This window comes from Panicum hallii, chromosome 1 (assembly GCF_002211085.1).
Source record: "Panicum hallii strain FIL2 chromosome 1, PHallii_v3.1, whole genome shotgun sequence".
Classification (NCBI taxonomy): domain Eukaryota; kingdom Viridiplantae; phylum Streptophyta; class Magnoliopsida; order Poales; family Poaceae; genus Panicum; species Panicum hallii.
The window spans coordinates 9,723,366-9,748,075 of NC_038042.1; the positions used below are offsets into that span (position 1 = coordinate 9,723,366).

Below are 24,710 nucleotides of genomic sequence, written 5' to 3' on the forward strand. Positions count from 1 at the left end.
TACTGGTGGAGATATAGTATACAACTTAAATATATATAATCTGTACACGGCCTCTACAGCAGTTATCATCCTTGAATCTCTGTACTATTTTTTCTCATTGATTACCTTCTTCCTATTCTCCATAGGCTCAAGTGAGTAAGATGCACGATCATGCCATTTGTATATATATTTGAAGAGATATTTAACTGACTTGATACTGCAACAGATCTCAACATTTGTTAGAAAGCCAACCCGCATGACTCAACCTTAACATACATATCAACTGCAAATTGTTGGAAAGCCAACCCGCATGAAAGAAGACATTGAATTGACCTTCCCGAATCTTGTAGCTTGAAGCAGTAGTACTCTCTAGCGCTAACGTGACCCCAGTATCCTCCACCAGCTGTAATTAAGAGACACAGTTGTATCTTTAAATTGTATAATACTATTTAATACTACCATATGATAATATATAGAACATATAATCTAAAATAAATGGGCAGTGCATTCATACCTATATCGTCAAGCTCATCATCAGGATCATCCTCGTTCTCACTTTGCTCATCCATCTCATGGTCTTGCCCATTAAAATCGTAATAAACCGGATGTCACACTTTTGCCTTCTTAAGAGGCTGCACCTGAACTACACCTAATTCGTCACCATCATCAAGATCACCTGTAAATACGATATTATACGAATCAGTATAGAGTCCAAACATCAGCACATAATTATTGTAAAATAATATACAACTCGATGCAAACCTTGCTTTTTACGCTTCGTATACTTTCTTTTCGGCTTAGAAGGAGGTGGAACCTGATACTTGATCTTTTTTCCTCCCATCCGGTCTCACCATCGGGGAAAAACAAAGGGTAGGCTAATGGGTCGTAGCAACCATGGTACTCCTTGACATAGTGAATCTATCCTCACTGCCGTAAATTATATGCTACGAGAAAACCTATGTTGAGGGTCATTACCGTCCATCCATATAGCAGCAACCTGATCCATCCCAGGTGCATCATATCTCCTCTGATCAATAGATATGCTGGTATTAAGTTCAATGTTGTACTCTGTGATATTAGAAATAGAACCAAGGTTTCTGAATAAAAGCACATATGGATTGTCCTGTACAATTCCCAAAATCAACCAGATCAGTATATTATCAAGTTTAGGAGACCTTTTGACCCTATGTGCAATTATCTCACCAATGTCATAAAAGTATAGCTGATATGGCAAGGCCCTCTCCCACCAGGCACAAGCTGATCCAACCTATGATATATCTAACCATGTGTTTTAAAATAATACACACCAGTACCTCGTGCAAACTCAAGATGATGATCAATGGAAACTCCAAAGCTTGTGAAGGAGAAATGCGAGTTAAAATACCGAATGTGTTTCTAAAAATACTTTGCATCCTTGTCAGTCTGACTCGCGAATAATCTGCGTAGTTCAGCTGGTAACTCTTGAATATATATGTTAACCTTTCCTTTCCTGCAACAGAAGGCAGGCTCTTCACCTGGGAACCTCTTTGCATTGCAAAATTCACAGTTTTTAGCCTCCTTCAGGGTATGTTGTTTCTTTGGAAGATACTTGTACAATGCATCATATTGATCCGAATATTTGAAGGTAATATCGGGATCTACGACATAGTGATACTAAAAATTTGTATGAAGAAAAAAGATATTTAGTGAGAGACAAAGTATTAAAGTAGTCAGGTAATTACTCGAATAAGAAACGAACCTCTAAAATGAAATACATGAGCTTCATCGTCTTCCACATTCTCCATTTCAGGATCCTCTAGGTCCATTTGGTCTAAATCATTCTTTATTAAATAGTAAATTATATTATTATTATCACGTAAGAATACATTTTCATAAGCCTGTTAGAAACAAAAAATTATACCTTCAACTCCATGCATCGGATCATCTGGTTCCCATAAACCCAAGTCAAACTGATCTTCTCGATCAATATTTCTAGTACGCGCCCTGGTTAATCGACCAGACTGTTCTTGCGTCAATGCAAATTGTAAGATCCCAATAACAGGTGTACCAATATGTTCACCTGAAATTGTAGGCCAAATATTATGGTTCATACATAACAAATATGATAGTTATTTTCACGCTGGATTATAGATTATAGTACCTTGATTGGATATGTTTTTTTATTTTCGGCACTCATTAGCTTCAATATCTTCTCATGCTTTGCTAAATCTGCCATTTCAAGATATCTACTGCTATCACTCTCCCTTTTCAGCTTCTCCGGAGTAATCTCATCCTCAACTCCTGATGTGCCAGTAGAAAATAGTGTGACAGAGGTACCATCTATTCTTTCTACACACAAATATTTACGCAAATATAATAATTTAAGAAATACACCATATATGTTGTAATAGAAATAATGATGCATGAAGGTATGTAAAAACCTTCGTTGGCTGCAACACTAGCAATAACATCTGAATAATTGACAATTCTAGTTGCTTGTTTGTTGGCATTTTTCTTAGCCTTCTGATCATCCGTCATATTAGGGTACCTTTTGCTCCTCCTTTCTCCACCTTTATCTCTCCGCTTCTGGACAAGTGACAATTTCGAAAGAATAGCTGGTTAAAATAGTGACAACAGCGGGCAGGCTTGCGTACTTCTCCCTTGCCCTTTACCGCTTAGCTTACCATTGATCAGTGGAATCACCGAGTTGAAAAGGAACCATGCATAGATCACTTGTTTACTTACAACCATGAAGCACAAAGCTTATAATAACAATTTATTTACTAAAAGAAGACATGAAAAAAATACCATCATCAACATCATGGATAACAGGCTGCTCATGTAATTGCCGCTTACGACGATTCTGCATATTTGTGATATCTCCAAATGGCCAGCGGCCATCCATTGCTAGATGGAGAACAACAACTGATCAAAAGAATAACATGTGCATTGCGCCATAATAACTTAAAGCATCTAAGAAATAATTTAATCAATCGTTAGATGGAGAACAATTTTAACAAAGAGCTCGAGGGCATACTTCTACGGCGGACAGGGCGCAGTGCTTCGCACCTCTACGGTACACTTCTAGAAGTACAGGGGCGCTGGTAGCCAGAACAACTGATTGGGGATAAGTAAAAGCGCGAACAAATCCAATCGCCAGAGTTCGTCACTGGAAAAGCATCCGCCTAGAATCAAATCTAATTAGAAAGGGTGCAACTGGATATAATAATTCAAATTTAGAAATCTCTAACTGAAATTGAAACACACGGAGCAGTTCATCATAGAAACCAACAAGTTTGACGTATATCATCCCAATTATTTAAGAATCACGTTCCACTCCTCGAACTAATCATCCCAAAGAAGTATACCCGCTACGAATCGGAAATTTAAAAAATCTATACACATTAATTTTTGTGCATGGCTCAATTCAATCTAAAATAATAGTAGTACAAACGCTCATGTAAATGATTATATCTTGAAATCAAAATCCTTCTTTTATATCTACGTTCCACGTATATCGTCCCAACTATTTAAGGATCACATTCCACTTCTCGAACTAATCATCCCAAAGAAGTATATTGCTACGAACCGGAAATTTAAAATTATTGATTCATATTGTTACGTACCACGTTTCTCGTATATATGTGCTGTGAATTGAGCAGCTCACGAACGTAGGAGGTACGTAACGATGGAGAAGTAGCAGAAAACCAGCTACGCGTAATTGCGTAAATTAATTAGAACACGTGACGCGTAGGAGGTACGTAACGATGGAGAGGTAGCAGAAAACCAGCTACGCGTAATTGCGTAAATTAAATAGAACACGTGACGCATAACTACCGTCGGGACTCAGGCACACGCATCTTTCCCGATCACTCGCGTGCGTAATTCGGTAAATGTAGTACGTTGTGACCGTGCTGTGCATGTTTACCCCTTCTGACTTGCTAGTTCTCACTTGTTCGTCGTTCATCCTGATGACGACAGGCCGGGTCAGCTGGGTAGCTAGCCAGGCGTCGCGTGCTGGCATCGCCGTGGCGTGTGCACGTACACACCGAACGTCGCTGGAAACTAACCGAGCCCCGAGACGCTTTCATTCTCCCCAAGGAAACAAGGCACGTGCGCTGCTGCACGCGTCCTGTGTTCCTGTACCGTCACTGTATGCAGCAGCAGCGAGGAAGGTGACGGGGAGGTCGCCGAAGCGGCTTCCCGGCCGCAGGAGCTAGCGCTCCACCACCCACCCGTCGGACTCGGATCCGTCGTCCGTCCCCAAAAGCTGACCGTTGCCGCTTCCGCTCTCCCTCACTCACTGTCACTGCCTCCTCCTCCTACTTGCAGCTGCGACCGGACTGGCCGGCGACCAGTCAAACGAAACCCCTCCCCAACCAAACTTGCCTTGGCGTTGGCTGCTACCGCGCGCTCAGTCAGAGCACCGCATCGGTACGACCGCATCAGGACCGAGCCCCCGCCCTATAAATAGGGCCCGAAAGGCAAGCCTCCCTCTCCTCACAAGCTCATCATACCGGTCACCACCACACCACGCGGCGCTTGCTCAGCCTAGCCCTCCAGCTTCGTCTTCTCCTTCGCGCGAGCCCAGGCACGGCGCGGCGCGCTGCCACGACGGCGTCGAGCAGTGAAGCGAGGAGCAGCACCATGGACAAGCAGCACGGCGGCGGCGGCGTCAAGGTCACCTACATCGAGACGCGGTTCGTCACCTCCGACGCCGCAGGATTCAAGGACCTCGTGCAGCGCCTCACCGGCAGGTCCCCCGCCGGCGAAAAGCCGTCCCCAGCGGCGGCGCCGCACAGGCCGCGCGCGTGCCCCGCCGCATCAGGTGGGGACTGGACGACGGCCGCTGCGGCCGGAGCTCGGGCGCCGCAAGGCTACGACGATTACCGGCCGGTGGCCGAGGTGTGCTTCCCGGCCGTCGCCGGCCGCGCGCCGCCGTGCCAGGAGAAGCTGCTGCTCGGCATGGATGACTTCTCCGACCTGTTCTACGTCGGTGCCGGCGATCAGTGGCGTCATGGGCTAAGTGGCGGTTACAGCGATCTTCCCTACTTTTGATCGACCATCATGATTGGATTGTTTTTTCCTTCTTCCCCTATTTCTTTGAGACGGAGATTCGCTTGGTGACAACGAATTACATGTACAAACTACTGTAACCATTACATTCATTTATTCATTTTTAGTTTAGTGTGTATTCGCACTAAGCTTGTGTAAGTTCTCCCTTGTTCAATTCATTTAATTTGCTCATTTCTGGTTAGTTTGCAAGTACAAGGGTAAATGTTGGCAGAAACTGGACCGCCTCGACCAGGATTTGAATATTCAAACACGCATGTAACCAGCATCGTTTTTGTTACATGCATAAAATGGACCTCCTTTTGCTACTCAGTTACTTCAAAGCTCATGCTCATCGTTTTCTCGACTGAGCATATATATAGTGCGTTAATACACATATCATTAGCAAAGATATTCCTCGGAAAAAGAAAAGAAAAAAAACATTGCCAAAGATACAAGGATTCACTTCTCTAACTCGACTAGCAAACCATGGATGGTCAGAAGCTGTATTCCAATGCGACAATTTATTTATATAAAAGCAACATCAAGTATTACAAATTGATTGAATCTTGCATTTCTATTATACCATAATCTATTTGTATCGACATCATAAAGATAGGATTTCATATTTTTTTAAATAATTAAATAAATGCTGCACATCTTGTGTTGTATCCTCTATTTTATAATGTTTATTTATTCTTGTATACTTATGCTTTTTAATGCTAATAGACCTTGCAGAGATATATCTAACTTTTACGGCTGATTGAACCCTATATTTTTGAGAGGCACAATCAAATCTTGAGCAGTGATCTGGCACTTCTATATAGGACGAGTTTTATCTATACTCGCGTGTAGCTACTCTCACCATCAGTATACCACTGTGTGTATGTTCGCATACTTTGAGTATATTCATATCCTAATTGGAATTAGATACTTCAAAAGGATATATAAAAAAATTTCAAAAGCACCCCTATTTTTTAAATATATTATACTTATACCTTAGTACTGCTATATAAAAATTAGTATGTCCACATACTGTATGTATGGTCACGTACGTAACGTATATATCATCATAGATATTCTAGTACGATCATATACTTCATGTACTTGTTCTTCGTTAGGTCAGATACGTCCTATGTCATGAGATATATATATATATATAGAAGTAGCTACAGTTGTGTGTAGAATAAATTTTTCTAACAAATAAATTTTCCTTAAAGTGGGTTATTGACAATTGTGGTACACCAAACCATTCATTCGACGACGCACTCTCGGATTCTCCTTCGGTTTCCTGCAAACCTCTCCCCTTCCCGGCGTCGTTGCTGAGGATCTTCGTTAATGGTTTCTCCGAACGGTTCCGAACGTCTTCACCGGTCGTACGATGGACACCCCGCGCCGCACGAGCGCTTGACCATCCATCTCCCTACGCAGTCCCCGAAAGTTGACCGTTGCCTGCATCTCTGCCATCTTCCCTCCTACCCTGAGGCCGGCGACCGGTCAAACTTGCTCCCTGTACCACACATCGGCACGACCAGGCCCCATCCCTCACCGCCATGCCGGCCCCACCACCATTTAGCCCCACATGTCACTGCCCAACAACCATCCCGCGCCGCCAACTTGCAATGCAAACCTACCGCCCCGCCGGCCGCATCCTATAAATACAGCCCAGTGTACGACCAGTCCACCACCCAGAGCTTGCTCAGCCAGCCAGCCTTCCTCTTCCTCCCAAGCGAGCCAGAGGTTGCGAGGCGGAGCACGAGCCACGAGGTGACGGTCGCAGAGCAGAGCCGACGCCGAGCGAGCAGGGAAGAAGGGAGAGAGGAAGCATGGACGGCGTCAAGGTCACCTACATCGAGACGCGGTTCGTCACCTCCGACGCCGCCGGATTCAAGGACCTCGTGCAGCGCCTCACCGGCAGGTCCCCCGCCGGCGACGCGCCGGCCCCAGCAGCGGCGCCGCGCGGCGCTCCTGCGGCCGCCGCCGGCACGCAGGGATGCTACCACCCGCCGTCGCCGCCGTCGGCAGCGCGCGTCGGAGACGGCCGCCTCGCGCCGCCGCGCCTGGATGAGGCGTACGGCGGCGGAGACTTCGCCGGCCTGCTCTACGGCGCCAGCGCCAGCCAGGACGCACAATGTGGGCACGGTGGATATTACACTTTCAGCGATTATTTTCCCTGCTGATCGAGAGGGGCATGATCGGTCGAGATTGGTTTTTTCTTACGACAAGTATATAGTTCATGTACAAATCGATTCTACGTGCAACCATTATTTCTAGTATAATCCGTACAGCATGCCAGTACTTTCTTTGTGGGTGCTTCAGTAACACTCCGTATTCTCTTGCAAGTTTTGAACAAAACGAAAATGAACTTTGCCACGCATGCAAGGCCCTGGAACTGAACTGCCTCCAGTTACATGCTTGCATTCAAACATATAACTAACTAGCATAAAAAAAACAGCCTTGTTCGAAGATATCAGACACTCACATCATTCCTTTCAAGTCAGAGGCTCGTAGCTGATATATACGCCCAACAAACTGACAAGGGCATCACACACACATGCTGGTAATTCGCTACAAAGTTGGACCGTACCATTGCGAAAGACCTCCCCTATCAAGTTTATCAGCAGATCAGAATTGAAGTATTCATATCGATAAAACAAATCCACTCATGAGACTGATGATACCAATCTCAAGAAAATAGATCCCATCATGAGATTCCACCATGTCATACCCAAAAGACGAGGAGTTCAAGTCCTCCAGTAGAGACGTTAACAAAACCAATCAGTAACCTTAGGGCCCGCCTAACGCTTCCAGGTTTGTTCAGTTGTTGCAGCTTGGTGAAACCAAAGCGCTGATGCTCTGGATGAGATCAGAATTTTTTACTGCTGATTACCACTTCACCAGAGTAGCTATAGAATGCTAGCCGATACTATTTCCTAGCTACATACATATATATGTTGTAAGTAGTAACATCACTGCTAAAGGGATCAAAGATTCACTTGATTGTGTGGTTACATTGAGCATTCATCGATCTTGCTTTTAGTCAGCTGAAACGCTGGAATCACCCAGGCTCCGCAGCTGCACTGCATACCAGCCCAGTTGAATTGTCCCAGACGAGCTTTGCATCCCATACAGAAGAGCTTATTCGCAACATATCCTTCTTCCACTGCAAATAGTACAGAGAAATATCAGTGGCTTATGACGAATGCTCTAAAAGAAGAGAGGTAAAACCATCATAAATGGAGAACTTACCAGTTTGCATCCACTTCATTGGCTCCACAAAGATGCAAGGACATTCAGTTTGTTTGTCATCATCATCTGACCGTTTGCCTCTGTTGAAGCTCTTCCCACCTGCGCCCACTTCATGGGTAACAACAAATTCTTGAGTTGCAAGCATCCTCCGACATTTTTTACAGCGGTAAATAACGCCTGGATCAGGAGTTCGCTTTTCTGGGTTAACATCAGGTTCTGCAGATTTTTCTTTCAGAAAAGATTCTGCAGATTTCTCCTGGCATGTTTCTGTAGGCTTTTGATTAACCTCCAATCCTGCCTCCGGATCAGCTTTCTTCTCTGGGATGATTTCAGTTTCCACCACTGTGTCCTGACATGTTTCCAGTGGCTCTTCATTGACCTCGGACCCTGGAAGCTCATCAGTTTCCTTTCCTGGGTTAACATCATTTCCCACAGGATTTTGATTGGCCTCTGGTCCTGGCTTTTGTTGAATTAATGATTCTGACATCTGACCGGTTTCCATCTCCTTTAACCACATTATATCAGTTGTGCGAAATTTACATGCAAACATGGTACAACTGTACCAATACATAATACAAAAAATACAAAATCAACTTACCATGTTGTTTAAACTTGAAATTAAAGCCTCCATAAGCCTACTGGAAATTGATTTGATGTTGCTTGCACCTGCAATGTTCACAGACAAGCAATAAGAGATCATGAACCTCACTGGTAAACATTTAAAGCAAAAAAAAAAAAGTTCCTTACATACTGCAAATTAAACAAAATGTAAAGATGTTACTGCTGTATGCTCATAGTTATGGAAACGTAATATTCATCTATCCTGAGCATCATATGCAGTTAAGGACATGATCCATGGAAAATACATTCCATAACTTGCAGAAGCACAGTCCTTCTGTGATGCATGTGCACAATTGTTTTATGATATATGACTGAAACTCATCTTGACATTATGGGTTGTGACAACCCCATGAATTATATATCCTCTGTGTTATTAGTCACAATTCAGACAATTGAAGTCTTTATTTTGAAAAAGAGACAATTGAAGTTTTCATGCACCAATGCCAAGTACAGTAAGTATTTTTACTCAAATAAAGTATAAGAAACTTAGCAGTAACAGGATTTGTACACCTCCAAGTGGAGTGCAAACTAATTCTGTTCATTTAACGAGGCAGACTTGTCAGCACAAGCAACTAAAAAATAAACTTAGACTCTTGTTATTTCAATAGTCTGAAGTCCTAATGCATAAACAACATAAGTTGGGACAGGAACTGGGAATTGGCCAGTTACAAAAAGAAAAAAAGAATAGAACCCACACAATCTTTAACAATGCGGTGAATCTCTCAAATCTTCACATCTTTCAGCATCATTGCTGATGCAGAGTATTTTGGTTTAAAAAGTGATTTAAAAAGATGGCCACACTGTATAGTTCATAGCTACACTTCATCAGGCCTATACAACACAGATCATGTAAGCAGCAATGTCCATTTGAATCATGGCACAAACCAAATCCCACATTCTCTTTGTAAAACTGAATTCTGGTAAAGCAAACAATTGGGAGGCAGTTAGTTTGTAATACAAACCAACAGCCATATTGGCGGTTCCTTCCATTGTATTCATAATGTCCCAACCAGGCCCTGAATCATGGAGTCGCCAACAGACTCTGGAAGCAGTGAATGATTCTAGGTCAGGCGTTCAGGATTTCCAAAGCTATCCAACCCCAAAACCTCACGTAAACCCAACCACAAGGAGCAGGGCGGGGCATAACGTGCGTCACGCCGGGATCAGTTGAGCCCCAGAAACACCATCATGGAAAAATAATTTACACCCGCACCTGGGATCCCAGTCCTTAGGGCACCAGCAGCGACCCATCGATTCCGCGCGCCCTAAAGAAATGAAGCATCCTAGTCGAACCGAACCGGATCCATGGGTGAACGGGAACAAATACGCGGCTAAATGATGCACGCGAACACGGGAATTGAACCGATTACTCGCGCCGGCAACTGAAGCACCTCCAAGGAAACCCGCAATTAGAGAGGAAGGGAAATCCGATGGTTAGGGTTCCTTACCAGGGTAAAAATCAATCAGAAGCGTGGACGGATTCGCCCGCTCCGCGCCAATTCCGAAACCAGCTGAGGGCGGAGGAGGAGCGCGGCGAGTCGACGCCGGCAGCGGAAGTGCGAGGGCTGACGCTGGGAGCGGACGGCCGGTTAAGGCGGCGCGGGCGCGGGGGAACCGGGGAAGAGGACGGCGGTGTCAGCCGTCAGCCATATAAACGGTCAGGAGACGTATGTATATTGTATAACAGCCGTATGCCCGTATCCGTCTTTAAAAAGGAGGATAATACGAGTTCGATTTCTTTTTCTTTCACTTTGATTGAGACGACACAATTTTGAATACGAGCATACGGCTGTCAGCTCCTATTTGTGAATGGACACAAAACTTTTCTTTCATCAAATGAGTTTCAATGATTTCTATCTCCTCTGTGGGAGCCTTGATATGCTCCTGTTTGTGAATGGATCAAGTTGCTGGCCATCCCTATTTGGAGGTTTGGCCTCAGGTTACTATCTCACAACATCAGATGAAATAAGCATCTGAAAATTCAGAAAAACATGTCAATATTCTTTTCTTTACCAATACATTTGTTCACCAACATATAACCCTTTGGAATGTTATGTCTTGAATAAGCAAATTCCCATCATCTATTTCTACAGTAGTACATAAGTTAAAAACTTAAAAAGTATTGAAATATTATATTTTAACGGTAATTCTCACAACATCAGATGTTACTATCTCCATTGAATGATTCAGAATAGTTATTATCTATGTAGTACTGAATAAAAAGCAACACATCATATATTTCTGAACGGAGTATAAAGGTAATATTTTCCACTGAAGTTACTATGCTGTATTTCTTGAAGTGTTTCTAACACAGTTATCTAACTCGCATTGCAAGCAACATCAACGGTTCCACAATCTTCTGGAATTAGAAATAGTAAAGTTGAGTAGCCCTGCAATAACTATCCTTCGATCTTTATATTACCAGAAGTGGTAACAAAATGCAATTTCAACACGTTTACACCGCGACAAGCAGACATGGCACTTAACAGGCCATCTACTAGGAACCACAAGCTGAATACTGATATGGAAAGGAAATATTTCATAAACGAAAATTGTTAAATTGGAGGGGAATTGCCTTTTCCTTTGAATCCATTTCCTCCCTTACTGCCGAAATGATAACCTGCTCTTCTTAAACATTCAACAATGCAGCAAGGTACATCAACATCATCAACAACAACAACAACAACAACAACAACAACAACACTTAGCCTTTTATCCCAAGCAAGTTGGGGTAGGCTAAACATGAAACCCACGGAAAACAAGAAAGAAATAAAAAAGGGCACAAAACAAAGGAAGATTTAGGTGTTAAACAAAAAGTAAAAAAGATCACGGTTCAGGTACGTTAATTGCTAATCTCCAAACGCTCCTGTCCATAGCTAATTTCTTAGCGATATTCCACTCCTTAAGATCTCTCTTAACCGTCTCATCCCAAGTTAGTCTAGATCTACCTCTACCTCTCTTTACATTATCGCCCCGCTTTAAAACTCCACTACGCAACGACGCGTCGGGAGGCTACCGTTGTACATGTCCAATGCAGCAAGGTACATCAAATAGTTTTTTTCTTTCCTCACCAGATATTATTGAGAAAGGCAGAAAAAAGTAAAGGTGGCACCACAAATATGTGCAATAAAAACTATTATCCAGGAACTGCACATATAAAATGATTCCATGGTGTAGTGGTTATCACTCACTTTGAATCTGGCAACCTGGGTTCGAATCCTGGTGGGACCTTACCCTTTTTAAATCCAAGGAGAATCTGTGAATATGCCATTCAAAAGATCCAAACTTTTGGAAATCCAATTAGCTTTTCCCAAAAAGGAGCTCAGAAGATCCAAACTTTTGGAAAAACCAATTACCTTTTCCGGGTTTACTTTAATACCTTCAGAAAGTTTTCATCATTTGCTCCAGTTTTTAATCCATTGCATGCTTAATTTGTTTGGGATAGAGAACGTAGTAGGAAATAGTGGGATGTAGATCAGCAAATATCTGTGGCATTCTCTGCGCACAAATGGAACAAGAAGGGGAGAGCTCGGCTGGAGAGAAACAACATACTTGAAAGTGAGAAAGGTGATAAGCAAGCTGGGCAATTCTCACAACATTGACTGGTGCCATTTCCACATGACTTTCAATATATTACTGATTTGTACTAGAAGTTTGACACATCATACATTTCTCGATGAACTGCAAATATGTCTCACTCAAGTTTAGATATTGTATTTCTTAATCAGTCTATTGACATGGTACAACCAATTGACAAAGTCGTGCATCATTAACAGCCCCATAATCTCTTTAGTCTAAGAAACAGGAAAGAATCAGGTATAGTAAAACCCAGTAGCTGCCATAACCCCCAAAAAATGCTGAGAATGGAGCCAAGCGCAAGTTCATGCCAAAACTCAACAGTCTACTGCAGACATGGCAATGAATGATTTAAAAATAAAATAAAATGTTGAATTGGAGAGAAGTTATCCCTTCAGTCAAATTCAATTCCTAAATAGCACTCAATTACGCAGCAAGGTGCATCAGTTAAACTACAGAAATTAGCCTATTCCTTGCGATTTATTGGGAATGGCTAACAGAAGCAAAAACAATATGGTGCTATGGGGATGTGCTATCATAAATATATTATCTAGGGAGAAAACACATAAAATGGTTCCATGGTGTAGTGGTTATCACTCCAGACTTTGAATCTGGCAACCTGGGTTCGAATCCCGGTGGGACCTACCCTTTTTACATCAAAGGAGAATTTGTGATATGCCATTCAAAAGATCCAAACTTTTGGAAACCCAATTAGCTTTTCCCTAAAAGGAGCTCAGAAGATCCAAACTTTTGGAAAAACCAATTAACTTTTCCAGGTTCACTTTAGGGGCTGTTTGGGAGAGCCTATCCCAATTTCTTGCTTCACCTGTTGTGCGCAAATTGAGGAACTATAGTGTGAAGCCGTTTTGTAAGCTCAGGGTAAAATGAACTAGAAGCCAGGTGAATCCAGATTTTCTTTTTTTTGGCTTCACTAGTGAAGCCGTTTGGGAGAAACCCTCCCAAACGGCCCCTTAATACATTCAGAAAATTTTCATCATTTGCTCCAGTTTTTAATCCATTGCATGCTTAATGTGCTTGGGATAGAGAACGTAGTAGGAAAAGCGGGATGTAGATCAGCAAATATTTGTGGCATTCTATCCTATAGCCAGGATTAAGAAGGAGGTTATAGGAGTTGTGCCCAAAATGGAACAAGAGGACAGCTCGGCTGGAGAGCAACATACTTGAGAGTGAGAAAGGCAATAAGCAAGCTGGGTAATTCTACAACATTGACAGTGCTATTTCCCACATGACTTTCAATATATTACTGATTTGCACTAGAAGTTTGACAAACCATACATTTCTCAATGAATTGCAAATATGTCTCACTCGAGCCAAGATATTGTATTTCTTAATCAGTCTGACATGGTACAACCAATTGACAAGGTCATGCATCATTAACAGCCCCATAATCTCTTTAGACTAAGAAACAGGAAAGAATCAGGTATAGTAAAACCCAGTAGCTGCCATAACCCCCAAAAAATGCTGAGAATGGAGCCAAGCGCAAGTTCATGCCAAAACTAAACAGTCTACTGCAGATATGGCAATGAATGATTTAAAAATAAAATAAAATGTTGAATTGGAGAGAAGTTATCCCTTCAGTCAAATTCAATTCCTAAATAGCACTCAATAACGCAGCAAGGTGCATCAGTTAAACTACAGAAATTAGCCTATTCCTTGCGATTTATTGGGAATGGCTAACAGAAGCAAAAACAATATGGTGCTATGGGGATGTGCTATCATAAATATATTATCTAGGGAGAAAACACGTAAAATGGTTCCATGGTGTAGTGGTTATCACTCCAGACTTTGAATCTGGCAACCTGGGTTCGAATCCCGGTGGGACCTACCCTTTTTACATCAAAGGAGAATTTGTGATATGCCATTCAAAAGATCCAAACTTTTGGAAACCCAATTAGCTTTTCCCTAAAAGGAGCTCAGAAGATCCAAACTTTTGGAAAAACCAATTAACTTTTCCAGGTTCACTTTAGGGGCTGTTTGGGAGAGCCTATCCCAATTTCTTGCTTCACCTGTTGTGCGCAAATTGAGGAACTATAGTGTGAAGCCGTTTTGTAAGCTCAGGGTAAAATGAACTAGAAGCCAGGTGAATCCAGATTTTCTTTTTTTTGGCTTCACTAGTGAAGCCGTTTGGGAGAAACCCTCCCAAACGGCCCCTTAATACATTCAGAAAATTTTCATCATTTGCTCCAGTTTTTAATCCATTGCATGCTTAATGTGCTTGGGATAGAGAACGTAGTAGGAAAAGCGGGATGTAGATCAGCAAATATTTGTGGCATTCTATCCTATAGCCAGGATTAAGATGGAGGTTATAGGAGTTGTGCCCAATATAGAAGAGATACTTTTTCTATTCAACACAAACCCTAACAGGGTATAGTTATTGTAATACACATGGGCCCAATGGGCCACAATGCCCCATGGGCACAATACACTCCAACATCCCCCCGCAGTCTGAACAACCGGCGCAGCGGTGTTCAAGACTGGACAAGAAGAGAGAACAAGGGGCAAATACCCCCCCGCAGCCACGACTAGCCACCGGCTACGTTGAGGCTGGATCGAAACTCCGAGAAGGTCGAGGAGGGCAGCCCCTTGGTGAAGATGTCAGCAAACTGGGAGGTAGTCGGGACATGGAGGACCCGAACATCGCCGACTGCGACTCTATCGCGCACGAAGTGTAGGTCGATCTCCACGTGCTTTGTCCGCTGATGCTGGACGGGGTTGGTGGAGAGATACACGGCGCTGACGTTGTCGCAGTAGACGATCGTGCTCTTGGCGAGCGGGCTGTGGAGCTCCGCCAAGAGCTGTCGAAGCCAGGACGCCTCCGCAACGCCGTTAGCGACAGCCCGGTACTCCGCCTCGGCACTGGAGCGAGAGACAACCGGCTGCCGCTTGGACGACCAGGAGACCAGGTTGCCGCCCAGGAAGACGGCGTAGCCGGAAGTGGATCGACGGGTGTCCGGGCAGCCAGCCCAGTCAGCGTCGGTGTAGACCACCAGCTCAGCAGAAGACGAGCGGTGAAGAACCAGGCCGAGGTCCACAGTGCCACGGACGTAGCGGAGGAGACGCTTCAGCGCAGCAAGGTGTGACTCCCGGGGATCATGCATATGGAGACAGACCTGCTGGACAGCGTAGGTGAGATCCGGCCTGGTGAAGGTGAGGTATTGCAAAGCACCAGCCAGACTCCGGTAGGCAGTAGGATCAGCCACCGGATCACCCAGATCGGCGGACAGCTTCGCCTGAGTGTCGACAGGAGTGGAGCAGGGCTTGCAATCAGTCATCCCAGCCCGCTCCAAGATATCGAGTGCGTACTGCCGCTGGTGCATGAGAAGACCAGACGGGCAAGGCTCAACAGTGACGCCCAAGAAGTGGTGGAGCTGACCGAGATCCTTCATAGCAAACTCCTGCCGCAGAGAGAAGATGACACTCTGAAGCAACTGCTGACTCAAGGCTGTGAGCACAATGTCATCAATGTAGAGCAGCAGATAAGAGGTCTCATCCCCTCGCAGGTAGACGAAGAGAGACGTGTCAGACTTGGCCTCGGTGAACCCCAATGTCAGCAAGAACGTGGCGAACCGAGAGTACCAAGCCCGAGGAGCCTGCTTCAGCCCATAGAGAGATTTGTTGAGCCGGCAGACCATATCCGGACGGCTCGAATCCACAAATCCCGCTGGCTGAGAGCAGTAGACAGTCTCGAACAGAGTGCCGTGAAGAAACGCATTCTTCACGTCCAGTTGGTGCACAGGCCAAGAGCGCGAGAGCGCAAGCGACAGGACAGTGCGCACCGTAGCAGGCTTCACGACAGGGCTGAAGGTCTCATCATAGTCCACACCAAGCCGCTGTGTGAACCCCCGGAGAACCCAGCGAGCTTTGTAGCGCTCCAGTGTGCCATCAGCCCGACGCTTATGCGTCCAGATCCACTTGCCAGTCACCACATTGCAACTAGACGGACGCGGCACGAGGTCCCACGTCTGGTTGGCAAGAAGAGCCGCATACTCCTCTTCCATCGCGCGACGCCAGTGAGGATCCGCCAAGGTGTCGCGGACAGAGGAGGGTACAGGAGAGACACGCGGCTCTCCCTCGGCGGCGGAGAGAGTCGCGGCCTGAGAGGCCATCCGCCGAGTCACCATGGGATGGATATGCCGAGGATCCCGATGGATGACTGGCGGGTGGTATACCTCCGGCTCGGCACGAGAGGGAGCCGGAGGAGGCGGCAGCGGCGACGGCGCCGGCGTCGGCGTCGCAGGAGCCTCCGGAGCAGGAGGCGGCGCCAGGGTCGGCGCCGAACGACGCCGGTACACCTGCACCGGCTCAGTGTACTGCGGTGGTGTCGGGGTCGGCGCCGAGCGACGCCGGTACACCTGTACCGGCTGGGCGTACCGCGCAGGTGCACGTGAAGGCACTGGGGCCGCGCGCGGCACGACCGGAGGTCCGGAAACCGCGCGTGGTGCGACCGCGGGCACCGGGGCCGCGCTCGACGCAGCAGGGATCACCGGAGACGATGCCGGCGTGCCAGGGAAACTTGCAGGAAAAGGACAGACAGGGAACGGTGGCTGAACCACCGGATCAGTCGGAAACAGAGTCTCCAGCTCGGGGTCAGGAGAAGGTGTAGAGGAGGTAGAGTAGAGGAAATCCGACTCGTCAAAGACGACGTGTCGGGAGATCAGAACGCGGCGAGAGGTGAGGTCAAGGCATCGGTACCCCTTGTGGTCAGGGGAGTACCCGAGGAACACACAACGAGTCGATCGGGGCGCCAGCTTGTGAGAAGCGGTGGCGGAGGTGTTAGGGTAACACGCATACCCGAAGACCCGAAGGTGGTCGTAGCGAGGAGAGGTACCGAAGAGAGCGTGGTGTGGAGTGGCAGCGGGAGAAGCAGTGGACGGAAGACGGTTAAGTAGGTAGGTGGCGGTGTGGAGGCTCTCAGCCCAGAAGCACGGGGGCGGAGAGGCCTGGATCAGGAGGGTGCGCACGACGTCGTTCGTCGTGCGAATCATCCGCTCAGCCTTGCCGTTCTGAGGAGAGGTATACGGACAAGACATACGCAGCTGGACACCTCGAGACAGGAAGAAGGACCGGGAGGTGGAGTTATCGAACTCCCGCCCATTGTCACACTGGACGGCCTTAACTGTGAGGCCGAACTGAGTGGACACCCAGGCAAAGAAGTGGAGGAGGGTGGGGAAGGTCTTAGACTTGGTGCGCAAAGGAAAAGTCCAAGAGTAATGAGAAAAATCATCAACAATGACCAGATAATATTTATAACCAGACATGCTGAGTACAGGAGATGTCCACAGGTCACAGTGAATCAGATCAAAAGCATGCGCAGCATGCGAAGAAGAAGAAGAAAACGGAAGTCTAACATGACGACCTAACTGGCACGCATGACAGAGGTGCTCAGCAGGGGCCTTAGTACAAGGAGCATCGGTACTACGGCTGAGCTGAGCCAAAACGTCGCGGCCGGGGTGACCAAGCCGGCGGTGCCAGGTGGTGGAAGAAGGTGTCACGGCAAAAGCAGCAGACGAAGAAGCCGAAGGCGAGGCAGCGGAAGCAGGAAGCCGAAGGGTGTAAAGGGGCCCCGGGCTGTCACATCGGAGAAGAGGACGCCGGGAAACCGAATCCTTCACAGTAAGGCCAGAGGAGTCAAATTCGATAGAACAAGAGTTGTCAGCAGTAAACTGGCGAATGGAAAGAAGGTTGCGAACCATTCGAGGAGCAACAAGAACATTAGGAAGACGAGGAGCAGAACCCACGGCGGTGACAGGAAGGCAAGACCCATCACCAACCATGATAGAAGAAGGACAAGAGGGGTGTGGGGGTCGGACAGAAGAGAGGATACCGGCATCAGGAGTGGTGTGGAACGAGGCACCCGAGTCGGCGATCCACTCGGTGCTGACCGGCGGTGTCAGTCCCATGGTGCTAAAGGACTGCGCCAGAGCGGCCTGGTCCCACCCCCCCGGCCAGATCGGCTGCTGGCTAGGCTGAGCGGGCGGGGTCCAGGACGGCGCGAAAAAAGGAGTAGCACCAGTGAACAGGGCCGCCGGCTGGAGCTGAGGACGAAGGCCCCCCACCTGACCCTGGAGCGGCCACATCGAGATGCGCCCTGACCACGGGTTGCTGAAGGATGGCCAGGGCGTACCTCCAGGGGCAGGGCAGGAGCAGGAGCCGAGGTCGACGCGCTCCGACGGCCCCCACCGGTACTGGTATCCCCAGGAGCAGGGCCACCAGTGCCACCACCACCACCCCGTCGCCGGCGACGTCCACGGCCCCCCCCCCCCCTCCTCCGGTCTGCCCGGCGGGAGCAGCCCCAAAGAGGGAGGTGGCAGGAGCAGCGGAGGAGGACGGTGGAGCGGTAACAAGCGCGGCGGAGGGTGAGGAGGATCCGGGCGCAAGACCCCTGGTGAGCTCCTCAAGAGCGAGGTCGTCCCGGACCTGCAGGAAGGTGGGAAAGGGCCTCTGGCGGGTGATCCAGCACTTCAGGTGGTCGTAGGTGCTGCTCAGGCCCCGTAGGACATTGAGCACCAAGACCCGATCGGACACCGGATCCCCGAGGTCGTGAAGAGCATCAGCCATGCTCTTCATCCGCCGGCGGTACTCACCGACGGAGAGGTCCCCCTGGACGAAAGTGCGGAAGGTGGCATCGAGCTGGAGGGCGCGGTACTCGGCGTTGCCGAGGAACTGCCCCTCGAGCGCCACCCAAGCCTGTCGCGCAGTGCCGCCGTGGGTCCTGACGAGGTCCTGAAGATCTAGAGAGATGGTCCCGAAGATCCAGGACATGGCGACACTGTCGAGACGCAGCCACGTCACGTCCCGCGCCTCGAGCGGCGAGTCGACGAGGACGTGGTCGTCGAGAGCGTAGCGACGGAGCGTGAGGAGGACCTGGTCCCGCCAGCGGCTGTAGGAGGAGGACGCGGGGTCGAGGAGGACGGAGACCAGGGCCCTGATGTTCTGGACACCAGCAGCCTGGAGGTGGAGCTGGGCGACCGAGGGGTCGGTCGGATCGTACCAGGCTCCAGATCCAGCGGACGGGGCCCGAAAGGAGGAGGAGGTGCCGGGCTCAGGGTCGACAGGCTGGCCGGAGAAGATGCGGAGGTAGCGCTCCTCCTCGACGACCCGGAGAGCGAGGGAGGCGGCCGTGGCGCGCTCGCGCTCCCAGGCGAGGGCAGCCACACGGACCCGCTCCTGGGCGGCTGAAGCCTCCGACTTGGCGGTGAGGAGGGCCGCGGCGCGAGCGGCGTCGGCCTGCTGTCCTCGGAAGGCGCCGGAGAACGGTGCATCCTCGGGCACCATCCCGAGGCCAGACTGAGCGGCACTAGGCGCGGCATCGATGACGGGCTGCGTGCCCGCAGCGCCCACGGCCGGCAGCAGCCGCACAGCGGCCCGCAGGGCGACCGGATCAGCGCCCGCGGCCTGCAGCAGCTGTGCAGCGGCCCGCAGGGCGGCCGGATCGACGGCGGCGCGCGGCTGGGGTCCCGCAGCCCCGGCGCCCACGTCAGCAGTTGCTGCGGCAGCAGTGGTGGCGGGCTGTAGGGGGCCCAGGGCGCCAGCAGCCTGGAGCAGAGGAGCTCCGGCGCCCACTGCGGCGCCCACGGCGGCGCTCGCCGCGGCACCCGACGGCAGCCCCGGCAGCCCCTGGAGCAGAGGAGGAGCGGCGCTCACGGCGGAAACCGCGGCGGCGCCCGCGGCCGGCCCCCCCGCGTCCTGGAGCAGGGGAGCGGCGGCGCCCGCGGCCAGCCCCCCCGCGGCGGCGCCCGCGGCCGGCCCCCCCGCGTCCTGGAGCAGGGGAGCGGCGGCGCCCGCGGCCGGCCAACCCGCGGCGGCGCCCGCGGCCGGCCCCCCCGCGAGGACCAGCGCGGCGGCGGGGAAACCGGGCGGCGGCAGCCGGGCGCCGGCGGCCCAGGCGCCCACAGCGGCCGGAGCGGGAGCAGAGGAGGGAGAGGAAGAGGAGAGGGGAGGAAAGGAGGAGAGGGCCGGCGGCCGGCGGCCGGCCATGGTGGCCGGCGGCGGGCAGAAGGAGAGAAGGAGAGCAAGCTAACCTGATACCATATAGAAGAGATACTTTTTCTATTCAACACAAACCCTAACAGGGTATAGTTATTGTAATACACATGGGCCCAATGGGCCACAATGCCCCATGGGCACAATACACTCCAACACCCAAAATGGAACAAGAGGACAGCTCGGCTGGAGAGCAACATACTTGAGAGTGAGAAAGGCAATAAGCAAGCTGGGTAATTCTACAACATTGACAGTGCTATTTCCCACATGACTTTCAATATATTACTGATTTGCACTAGAAGTTTGACAAACCATACATTTCTCAATGAATTGCAAATATGTCTCACTCGAGCCAAGATATTGTATTTCTTAATCAGTCTGACATGGTACAACCAATTGACAAGGTCATGCATCATTAACAGCCCCATAATCTCTTTAGACTAAGAAACAGGAAAGAATCAGGTATAGTAAAACCCAGTAGCTGCCATAACCCCCAAAAAATGCTGAGAATGGAGCCAAGCGCAAGTTCATGCCAAAACTCAACAGTCTACTGCAGATATGGCAATGAATGATTTAAAAATAAAATAAAATGTTGAATTGGAGAGAAGTTATCCCTTCAGTCAAATTCAATTCCTAAATAGCACTCAATAACGCAGCAAGGTGCATCAGTTAAACTACAGAAATTAGCCTATTCCTTGCGATTTATAGGGAACGGCTAACAGAAGGAAAACAATATGGTGCTATGGGGATGTGCTATCATAAATATATTATCTAGGGAGAAAACACGTAAAATGGTTCCATGGTGTAGTGGTTATCACTCCAGACTTTGAATCTGGCAACCTGGGTTCGAATCCCGGTGGGACCTACCCTTTTTACATCAAAGGAGAATTTGTGATATGCCATTCAAAAGATCCAAACTTTTGGAAACCCAATTAGCTTTTCGTAAAAAGGAGCTCAGAAGATCCAAACTTTGGAAAAACCAATTACCTTTTCCAGGTTCACTTTAAGGGCCGTTTGGGAGAGCTTACCCGAACTTCTTGCTTCACCTGTTGTGTGCAAACCGAGGAACTATAGTGAAGCCGTTTTGTAAGCTCGGGGTAAAATGAACTAGAAGCCAGGTGAATCCAGATTTTTTGGCTTCACTAGTGAAGCCGTTTGGGAGGAACACTCCCAAATGGCCCATTAATACATTCAGAAAAATTTCATCATTTGCTCCAGCTTGTAATCCATTGCATGCTTAATGTGCTTGGGATAGAGAACGTAGTAGGAAAAGAGGGATGTAGATCAGCAAATATTTGTGGCATTCTATCCTACAGCCAGGATTAAGATTGAAGTGATAGGAGTTGTGCACAAAATGGAACAAGAGGACAGCTCGGCTGGAGAGAAACAACATACTTGAGAGTGAGAAAGGCAATAAGCAAGCTGGGTAATTCTACAATACTGACTAGTGCTATTTCCCTCATGACTTTCACTATATTACTGATTTGCATTAGAAGTTTGACACACCATACATTTCTCAATGAATTGCAAGTATGTCTCACTCAAGCCAAGATATTGTATTTCTTAATCAGTCTATTGACATGGTACAACCAATTGACAAAGTCATGCATCATTAACAGCTCCATAATCTCTTTAGACTCAGAAATAGGAAAGAATCGGGTATGGTAAAACCCAGTAGCTGGCATAACCAAAAAAATTGCTGAAAATGGAGGCAAGCAGAAGTTCATGCCAAAACTCAACAGTCTACTGCAGACATGGCAATGAATGATTTAAAAATAAAATGAAATGTTGAATTGGAGAGAAGTTATCCCTTCAGTCAAATTCATTTCCTAAATAGTACTCAATAAAGGAGCAAGGTGCATCAGTTAAACTACAGAAATTAGGAATTCCTTGTTATTTATTGGGAACGGCTAACAGAAAAAAGAAATATGGTGCTATGGGGGCATGCTAATATGCTATCATAAATATATTGCTTAGGGAGAAGACACAGAAAATGGTTCCATGGTGTAGTGGTTATCACTCCAGACTTTGAATCTGGCAACCTGGGTTCGAATCCCGGTGGGACCTACTTTCTTTTGACAAAAAGAAAATTGGGATATGTACTAAGAAGGTCCAACCTTTTGAAAAATACAATTATATTCCTCTGGTTCACTTCGTTCCAGTACTTAATCTATTGCATATTTTATGAGCCCGCGACAGAGAACGCACTAAGAAGATAGACATGGTTTAATGTCCATGCCCCTTTCATCCTGCAACTGGCGTTGGGATCGATGGGATAGGATTGCACACAAAATGGAATGGGAATAGAAATGACATACATGTGACAGAAAGAGGGAGAGAGAAAGTTGGTTGGTTCCTTTTGTTTTCTTCCTCTGAGAAAATATCATCCCATGATTTACAGATGGATCTAGCAAACTTAGCTAGGGAAGGTATGGGAGTAACTAAATGATAGGTTGAAACTGAGCTAAATGAGAAACATTGAAAATATTTACAACCCTAGGCACCTAGATGTTGCTTTGCACCCTGCAACAAGTCTCACATGGAGATAAAAGTTGTGGCACACAATGACAGCAATAGCAGGCATGTAACATATTGAATCACCAATACTAAACAATGAAAACCTTAAAGAAATAAAAGGAATTCCAGGAGCTCAACAGTGAGAAGGCTTGTTTAGTGATAACTATTTTAAAAAAGTATTGAGCATATCAAACGCCGGGTAAAGCATTAAGGAGCAATAAGTATTGGGACATACAACATAATGCATGATGAATGCTTCACTATTTCCATATCGACCTTGAACATGCCCTCCGAAATCTTGCAATCATAAATATCATGATCCACGTAAGAAGTTAAACCAACCACCCACTAAATGTATAAGCACTAAGAACAAAGAATAGGCCCTCATAATATGTGGTAGAAAATTTTGACACAGCAATAGGTAGATTCAAGAGAGACAAGGTTAAGGGCAGCGTCAAGGAAGATTGTTGTACATCACATCGGCACCAGCCTAAATCCATAGGCTAGACATTTGTGTCAGCAACAATTGCCTGTGTTTTGCAAATCATGTTGCATAGAACAATTCTAATTTTGTTACCCAAGTTAAGAAATTTTGAATACATCCCTGGTAATTTACATAGACACGAAATTCCAAATTTTCAACACTCTTTATCGGTACCATCGAAAAGATTAGTTAAGAGAAAAGGTAGTTCCCTACAGATGTAAGGAAGCACCTGCAAATGATTATTCTGGCAGATATTGCATAAAGGTTTGTTCCACATATTCTGTTTTAGTATATGAGCAAGGTTCAAACAAAATAAAGGCTCGGCAGTCGACATAGAGGTGTTGATGACACGAAAAGGGGCTGCCCTAACAGGTATACAGGGCATGCCTATAGCACAACAGCCATACTACGAAATAAGCATCAGAAATTACCTAGCATTTGACGCCAGATGAACTTATAAGCTTGGCAGGCGCACAGCAGAAACAGAGCTTGGCATTTTCCGAAATCCCGCAATCTGTGAAAACGACGAATCCTATCAATGAAGAAACCCAGGTAGCACGACTTTATCAATCCTGAACCGCATAACGTTAACAAAAGCGAAACCCTCACAAGCAACGGGTTGGCAGATCAAACCTTACGCGGCAAGGGGTCGGCGGTCGACCACTGGAGATGCCAATTTGGGAGCGCATCGCCGGTGAGATCGTCGACGCAGGGTAGGCAACGGGAAGGGCGACCAGAGGCCTCCGTGCGGCGGAGCATGGCGTGGGCAGGCAGCGATTAGGTCACCCCACCGCCAACCCCCCCACCCCCCCTCCTTAAAGCGGCGGCGCCATTGGACGCCGCGGAGAGCGAGGCCGTGAAAGCCACGGCGCTCGCCTTCGTAAGACAGGAGGCGGAAGCGTCATGGCGGTGACGGGTGGGCGCAGGAGGACGCCGTCGCCCGGCGTAGGGTTTGGACTTTGGAGGAAGCGGCGACGGTACGACCGAGGAATGAACGACGGAGGAGAGCGGCGGCCGGCGACGAGAGAGCTTCGTGGCCGGCCGTTTCGATCCGTCTTCCCGTCGGCCCAACAGGCTAAATTATTGTGCCGGGCTGGGATACAGCCCACAGTCAGTATCGGGCCCGGGCGGGGGAGATCTGGAAGAGTCGTCCACGCGTGCGGCGGATGAGAATGAGATGGGCTCGCACGGACTCATCCCAGATGGTGTCGCGTCGTGTTCGTGTCCCCTCGCCGCAAAGGCTGCGTCG

General features: G+C 47.8%; 2 protein-coding genes and 4 non-coding genes across 7 annotated transcripts; 5 read left to right on the top strand and 1 right to left on the bottom strand.

Moving 5' to 3' along the window:
* The first annotated feature begins 4,475 nt into the window (after positions 1-4,475).
* Positions 4,476-5,215, top strand: LOC112876140. Its single transcript, XM_025940190.1, has one exon. It carries the CDS (start codon positions 4,606-4,608, stop codon positions 5,014-5,016), a length of 411 nt encoding a protein of 136 aa, XP_025795975.1. The 5' UTR covers positions 4,476-4,605; the 3' UTR covers positions 5,017-5,215.
* A 2,384-nt stretch (positions 5,216-7,599) lies between these two features.
* Positions 7,600-24,520, bottom strand: LOC112882318 (probable dual specificity protein phosphatase DDB_G0281963). Of its 2 annotated transcripts, none has more exons than XM_025947351.1 (5): positions 24,095-24,520; positions 23,893-23,993; positions 8,858-8,925; positions 8,260-8,764; positions 7,600-8,173 (listed from the first exon to the last, which is right to left on the bottom strand). In XM_025947351.1, the coding sequence occupies exons 1-5, from the start codon at positions 24,148-24,150 to the stop codon at positions 8,019-8,021; spliced, it is 885 nt and encodes a 294-aa protein (XP_025803136.1). In that variant the 5' UTR covers positions 24,151-24,520; the 3' UTR covers positions 7,600-8,018. The 2 variants fall into 2 exon arrangements, with proteins under 2 accessions (XP_025803136.1, XP_025803143.1); XM_025947358.1 differs by having other exon boundaries at positions 23,893-23,975; positions 24,095-24,519.
* TRNAQ-UUG lies at positions 13,029-13,100 on the top strand. Its single transcript has one exon. It is a non-coding gene; the product is annotated as a tRNA-Gln (tRNA).
* On the top strand, positions 14,230-14,301 carry TRNAQ-UUG. The gene has a single exon. It is a non-coding gene; the product is annotated as a tRNA-Gln (tRNA).
* Positions 21,254-21,325, top strand: TRNAQ-UUG. The gene has a single exon. It is a non-coding gene; the product is annotated as a tRNA-Gln (tRNA).
* TRNAQ-UUG lies at positions 22,456-22,527 on the top strand. Its single transcript has one exon. It is a non-coding gene; the product is annotated as a tRNA-Gln (tRNA).
* Positions 24,521-24,710: the final 190 nt, after the last annotated feature.

Bases quoted from the DNA above. Each gene is read 5' to 3' on its own strand.
- LOC112876140 (XM_025940190.1), top strand. From the start codon at position 4,606: ATGGACAAGCAGCACGGCGGCGGCGGCGTCAAGGTCACCTACATCGAG.
- LOC112882318 (XM_025947351.1), bottom strand. From the start codon at position 24,150: ATGCGCTCCCAAATTGGCATCTCCAGTGGTCGACCGCCGACCCCTTGC. The intron at 8,926-23,892 runs GTAATTTCTGAT...TGAACATTGCAG, and splicing joins CATCTGGCGTCAAATGCTAG to GTGCAAGCAACATCAAATCA. The intron at 8,174-8,259 runs GTAAGTTCTCCA...TACTATTTGCAG, and splicing joins AATGAAGTGGATGCAAACTG to TGGAAGAAGGATATGTTGCG.